At 46.8% G+C, this 7,278-nt stretch overlaps 1 protein-coding gene across 1 annotated transcript; it reads right to left on the minus strand.

Moving 5' to 3' along the window:
* Positions 1-2,044: 2,044 nt before the first annotated feature.
* On the minus strand, positions 2,045-3,962 carry LOC124672017 (transcription factor TIP2-like). Its single transcript, XM_047208319.1, has 3 exons — positions 3,474-3,962; positions 2,914-3,294; positions 2,045-2,330 (listed from the first exon to the last, which is right to left on the minus strand). The coding sequence occupies exons 1-3, from the start codon at positions 3,960-3,962 to the stop codon at positions 2,247-2,249; spliced, it is 954 nt and encodes a 317-aa protein (XP_047064275.1). The 3' UTR covers positions 2,045-2,246.
* Between the last annotated feature and the right edge of the window lie 3,316 nt (positions 3,963-7,278).

The raw sequence follows: 7,278 nt of genomic DNA on the forward strand, positions 1-7,278 counted from the left end.
GCCTTGTGCAACAGATGAAGAGCATAATATCTCGCATGGAGAAGGATCTATTAGGTATCCACACCATGGAAACAGTGATAAAGAAGAAGGTCGAATTAGCCATTGAAGCAGAGCAGTATGCGCTGAACGAATTACAAAAGGCCATAGAAAGTTTAAACTGTGAGTATCCAATAACACTTCATCTTCTTCATATCTGCGAGTGCATCTTCTATATTAGCTGATCTTCCTTTCATTTTTTCTTAGTTATTGCCCTGAACTTGTCTGAGGAAAATAAGCGAGTTCACGAACGGGTTGAGGTACTGACAGATTTGTCACAAGCACATGGCGTATTCTAGACCAATAAATCAAAGGATGGGATTGTTGCAAAATTGCAAGATCGGGTGCAAAAGGTGCACCGATTCTTTGATAAATTTCAAGAAGGTCTGAAGATGATATGGAAGACCATGTTTTCACTTAACCCAGCTCCTCCAACACTGCTTGCCCTGATGTCGAATTTCAGAAATGCCGCATGGGTTCGAGCTTTAGTGCGGAGTCAGCTTCTGGCTGGGGCTAAGACAACTTTTGCCCTTGTATTGGCTCAGCATCCTTCACTCGATTTGGAGTTGATTGCCAAATCTGATGCTGATGTAAACCAATATTTTCCTGTCGTCGGGCATCCCACCTCAATTATAGTCGACAGATTAGAAGTGAGATCTGAAGAAAACCAATTATAGTCGACAGATTAGAAGTGAGCTCTGAAGCAAACCGTGGAGCTCAAGTGCCGAACGAGTAGGCTAAACTTTGAGCAGTTATGTAAATGATGCAATTTTTGTATGTTGTTGTCGATGATACTCCGTCTTCTCCCGAATGTTCGGGTACTTCTAGTTCAAAGTTTATTCGTGAAAACCATGTAACTTGTTTGTCCAACCTATGCTTTTGTACATAAGTAATGTTAATGTCGATGCCCACGAAGATGAGCAAACCTCTGATGGTGATGAATTTTCATCACATAGCTTTACTCGTTACTATAGCTATGTAAAACAACCAAGCCAGAAGAGTGGACGAAAGGTTCCCATGATCCTGGTGGATATGAGGAATAACACATGTGTGAAACACTAAGTCGTTGACGACCCACGTAGTGTCATACCGAGGGCAATAGCCATGCACCATCACAAGACAATCATCTGCTTTGCATACCATTGTCAAATATTTTTTAGATGACACGATTGTCTTGAAAACCCTTTGCGTGGACATTGCCCATGCAATGATCGCGTCCTGCAGATGTATCGTGTCCGGATATCTTACCCCCTTGGCGATGTGTTGTACTGGTGATACTCCTATGCAGAATCATGGCCATGGTTCATGGTCATTCTAGACGAGAGGTCCTGATTCCATGAATCATGAATCAGAACCCAGCACATCCTCTTTGTTCTCTTCTTCATCCGGAATCATTTGAATTACCACTATCACCATTTGTATCTTCCTTTTCCATCTTCCTCTGCAAGGTGCCATCTTCATCGTCAGCCTCTGCCTCTTCACTATCACCGTCTCCTCTTGTTGCCTCACTGCTCTGACGTGATTCGTAACCACAACCTCTAGTGTGTGCTTCATTGCTCTACCCTGATTCGTAACCACCACCTCCATAATGTGCATGGATCCTCTGTCTCGATTCATAACCACCACCTCCAGTTGGTTCACTTCTCCCTATCCAGAATCGTACCCACCTCGCATTCAAGCGAAGAGAAATCCTTCGTGACAGGAAGAAGTAACGCGATGGGGTGAGTTCCCCTATTTTCGGATCCTTGTAACTAGTGCATCTGCAGAGATGTCTGATCTATCGGCCTCAATTACTAAAAAAAATAGTTTCAAGATTTAGATCGAAACTTGGGCTACTGCATCTAAATTGATTTTGTAAAACTGATTAAGTTACAAGATGAAAACTTATATTTAAGGACGTAGTCTTAGGACAGTAGATACTAGTAGAATGAACAGTAATTATGTTCGTGTGGAGACACACAAAAATACAAATGTCGGAAGGAAAGTTACAGCTGAAAGATACACAACATGATGCTGCAAGTGCAACCTTATGTTCTCGTCTCACGTATAATTCAGAGAATTAGATGTTCCACCCTGACATATCAAAACATCAATGCATACATATAAATCATCAAAACGGACCAAAGAACTGATCATGCAGATGTCGAAGAAGGCAAGAACCCAGGCTAGCAGAAAGCAATGCAGAGTGACTTGCATTGGTAGACTAAGACCTAAGAAGATAGGTGGTAGTCATCCACGAGTTCTATCAACTTGCTGGCCACTGCGCTTGCAAATACCGGAGATCCTTGGTGAATCTGCATCCAGATAGATAAACAAGGAAACAACGAAGATTATCATCTTAAAGTGTTGAAACGACAAGGTAAAGGCCAGTGAGATTGGTTGTGACCTAAATTAATCAAAGTGTTAAATAGCACGCTATCTTGACGGCATAGGGTCGCTATAGCAGATTTAGAGGACTCTCGCTAACGCTATGCACTTTTAATGTTAAATAGAAACTCCCGCTAATAACTCGCTAAATCGGGCCAAAACATTAAATTGGGGGAAAATAGTGCTATTTCTCCCTCTAGATCCAAAAATTTTGAGACTTGAATTTGAACAAGGCTAGATAGACCTAGTTATGATATGCATTTAGGCGCTACTTTTATTGCTACAAACATCATGGTTACTCCCACTAATGGAGTATTCAGTACACATTTGTATAATTGCACCATCAAGTTTATATCAAAATTATTTCGATGATATCGATACATGATGACTAAGTTTTCGGAAAGTTCTCTAGTTTTTAGGGAAAACCCTAAATGGCTGCGGTAGCTATAGCTTTATCGTCTCGAAAATGCCGCTGCTAAGAAGTCTTAAACTTTGTAATTAGTTAGTTACCTTAGTGTTGAACATGTAGACGTGACAATCGTCGATCTTGCCGCCAGAGAGGTGGACGAGGTCGAGGCCGAGGTGGTCCAGCGCGAGGGAGGCAGCGGCGAGGCACCCGTCGCTCCGGCTGTTGGTGAGCCTGATGTTCACCTCGTCCTCCACGATCCGCACGTCCACGGACGTCTCCATGCTCTTCCGCTGGATGAACGTGCTCCGGATCGGTACCACTGCCGCCTCGCCCACGGAGCTCTCCGATTCTCCCGCCGAGGCGTCCACCACGTCCTCCTGGTGCTCCCTCTTCTTCTCCACCAGCAACGACAGCTCCTCCACCGTCCTCCCCAGCTCTTGGATGTACTCAATCGCGTCGCCGACTATCGTGGACCGATCCTCCTACGAGAAAATTAACGTATATTAGAAGTTTAACACACAGGTAATATTTTCGAAACAAAAGATGAGTATACACGAGAGATCGATGAAAGATAGACCGTACATACGACGTAGGTAGGCCACTGCGCCAAGTAGCTAGCTAGATGACGAATTAGGAAGAGGTACGAACGTGCCAAACAAACCTTGGTACGGTTGGGGATGAGGATCATGAGGGCGGTGAACTTGTCACTGAGCCGCATCCGGCGCTGCTTCTCCTTCTTCTCGCCACTGCCATGGCCGCCGATGATGCCGCAGAGGCTCCGCTTCCTGGCCCGTGGCTTCGGCGAGCTCTCGACCAAGCAGGTCAACTCGTCGTCTGCGGCGCCGAACAAGGACCTGGTCCTCGGAACGCCGTGGAGGTACATCTCGGTGGTGGCGGGATAGTAGTCAGGCAGTTTGCTCATCGCCTGGTGGCTGGTGGAAGCCAGCTGCTCAAACTGCACCGGCGGCTGCTGCTCGAAGAAGTACTCCATGGTGAGCTGCGGCGAGACGTATGAGAGGAGGTGGAAGTTGAGCTCTGCCGGGATGAGGTGCGACTGGCCGGTGTCTATGTCCTCGCAATTGAGGGTGGTACATCGATCTTTCCTTAGTTTTTCAGATTTATAAACCTGTACACAGCTACGTACGTACATAAGATATTTCCTTGCGGCCAGCGGGAGTAATTAATACGGTTGTCCAACTTGTGTGTGAAATCTCCTTACATGCAAAAATGGGAGTATGGGACTAGATAGTTTGAGGTCTAAGGAAATATATTACAGAATACTACCTCTGATCATGTTTAATCGACGCAGCTACGTACGTACATAAGACTAGTCATAGTGGGAAGTAACATAGAGTAGTAACATGCACATATTACTACTCTATGTTACTACCTTCAGAGCAAGTACAATAGAGTCCAGTCAGCTGACTATAAGACATTAAATAATATATTTTAGATGAGTTGAAGGAGAGAGAAGTAGCCAGCTCTTGCACGTGCTCCTAGGCACCTTGTGAGAGTGAAAGGTGGGTCATATATTAGTAAAGTACTACATTCTTATAGCTAACTATTGTACATGTTAGCTATATGATGACCAGAAATGATATGACATCTTGTTATAGCCAACAGTTGGCTATACTATTGGAATTGCTCTCATAGTGGTTACTAACATCAAAGTAGTATCATATATGTCTTCATTAATTAGCTTATAGACTCATTGTATCTTGAGAAGTGTGATGTTACAGTAACTAGCTATGTTACTCCATCCTCCTCTCTTCTCATTAACTCACTGCCACATAAGCAAATTTGTTGAGTTGGACTTTTAGTTACTAGTGAAGTTACTCAGTCTAAGATATTTCCTTGCGGCCACCGGCCGGCACGCGTGTCGATTAAATCCAGACAGAGAGAGCAGATATTTAGGGTTGGGTAGGAGAAAGAAGCAAAGGTATTTTGGGTAGGACAAAGTGGCGTTCACTGTGGGATTGGCAGCGTGAAAGGGACACTTGTACAACGAAAGTTGCCCGGCCTCTTTTTCAGAAGAGTGGTTTGTTAACCTCCTGCAACGAGTGGTAAGAGCAAATATAGTGGCAACGCTACCCGACCTTAGTTTCTTTTTAGAAAATAGCGTTTCATCCGATATTAAATTAATGATGCCCTCGGCGTTGCAACTTGATGCTGAGATACACCAACTTTCTCCGGTGTGGAAACCTATGATCTATGATCACAACGATAACGCTGCTTGTGCACTGTTCCCTTCTTAGAGGCGTCACGTTTGGAGAAGATGGATTTTTGGTGTTGTTTTGGTGGTTTTTGTTTCGTTGCTACAAGGAACAGTTTACTGTAGCAGGGTTTTTCTTTTCTGTAATTCTTCTACTCCCTCCGGTTCATATTAATTGACTCTAATATGAATGTATCTAGACACATTTTAGTTCTAGATACATCCATATTGGAGTCAATTAATATGAATCAGAGGGAGTATCTTTTTTGGTTAATTGTGTGCATTCGTATTGCCATAAGGTCACTATACGTTGTTGCAGAGGCCGAGTGTAGTTGGCATCTTCATGATGTTAATATATTTTCTTTGTCGATTTTTTTAGGTATAACGTATACACTACACTACAGACCACCCGACCCCTCCCCAACCCCTTCTCCTCCCGACCCCTCCCCGACCCTAACCGCCGCCGCCGGTAGCGCCGCCGGGGCAAAGACCCTCGGGTCGTGGCGGCGGCGGGGGCCTTTCCTCGCCGTCGTGGGGGACGGTGGACGGGCTCTCCCCTCCTCGACGCGTACGGCGGCCGGCGCGGATGGTGATGGGCGGCGGCGGCTCTTGCGCTGCGGTCCCCCTCCCCTCCCGAAGGCTTCCACCCGCAGCACACCGGTAGGGGCTGGTGGTGGGCGGCGGCCAGGCCCTCGGTCTGCGCCATGCCCTCCCCCCCGCCTCTCATCGGTGCGAGGAGGCGATCTCGGGCTTCTTCCGCGACACGAGGGCGCCCGGGGCAGCAGCCTTGGGTTCGATGGAGGAGGTGGCCCTCTTCTTCGCCGGAGAGGGTCGGCTTGCGGTTGGTGGTGGTGGATCTTTTGATCTATCACCGCGATCCGGCGGCGAGATGGAGGTGCATGGAAGCCGGCGATGGTGTCGCCGGTGGAGGGTTGGTTCCGCCAGCCCGGGATGGTCGCCGACGTGGGGGTCCGACCTGAATAAAGGCGGCGGTCCTAGGGCCTCTCTTGCGTGAAGAGGAGGACCTACCGGAGGCCTGGACTCGTGATCTGGCCGGAGGGTTGAGTTCCGGAAGGCTCTGCCAGCGAATGTAACAGTGCTTTGCCTGGAGTTTGCTGGATCGGAGGTATTCGGTCGCGCGCACCCATGCTTTTATTCCGACCGATTGGTTCTGGAGGGAGCGGAGCGAAGCTTTTTTTCTGTGTTGACATCAAGTGACTATGGATCCATGATGAAAGACGGAAGAAGAGAATTTCATGAAGGCCGGAGGGGAGGACTAGCTAAGGGAGGTTCAAGTCTCCGCGCTGTTGAGGGACTTGCTTGGTGTTCCGGGCTTCACAGCAGCGGTATGAAAGTGGGGGCGACAACACAGGTGAAGTGCAGAGTCCTACCTTTCAGGGTGAAAACCCAAGGTCCGGCCTTAATTGGTTGTGCCCGGCAATGACCTTGGTGGAGGCATTGTTTTGAGAGCGGGGACTATCTTCAGTGGTGAAAACCTAAGATCTTTGATCGGGCGACGACGGTGTTTGAGCACTGTTCCCTTCTTGGAGGCGTCGTTTTTGGAGAGTCCGTAATTCAGGTGTTGTCTTGGCGGTGGATGTATTGCTGTTGTTAGGCCCGAGATACTCGTAGCGGGACTTTTGTTTTTTAGTTTTCTTTTCTTGTTTTTGGCTGTGTGCATCCGTAGTGCCATTAGGGCGGTGCGTTGTTGCAGAGGCTGGGTGTAATTGGTATCTTCTTGATATTAATATATTCCCTTTATCGAAAAAAAAACGTATACACTACAGGAATGGACGCATACGCCGACGGCCGGCTGCCCTCGGCGTAGGCTACGCCAACGGCAGCCCTCGGCGTATGGCGTCGGCGTCTACCTCCCTCGGCATAGACAATATTGCCGTCGGCATAGCCCGGCCCTCGGCGTAGCACGCTACGCCGATGGCAAAACCGTCGGCATGCAAATTTTAAAAATTCGAACTTCCTTTTTCCAAAAAAAATTAAAAAAAATTCGAAAAAAAATACTTTTCTTGATATGCCGACGGCATAGAGTTTTAAAAAATTTCAAATTTTAATTTTTTTACACCATTTTTTTCTTTTTTTACTTGTTTATCTTTCACCCATACACTTTTAACTCTAAGTACACTTAATCTTAGGTCAAATTACAATCATGGTTAAATTTCTCAGTCGGTCAGCCATCCTCACACTACTCCAACCTTAGCACTCTTAACTTCCTGGTTCCATTCGGATGAGCTTCCCT

The sequence above is a fragment of the Lolium rigidum genome, chromosome 7, assembly GCF_022539505.1.
Source record: "Lolium rigidum isolate FL_2022 chromosome 7, APGP_CSIRO_Lrig_0.1, whole genome shotgun sequence".
Taxonomy (NCBI): domain Eukaryota; kingdom Viridiplantae; phylum Streptophyta; class Magnoliopsida; order Poales; family Poaceae; genus Lolium; species Lolium rigidum.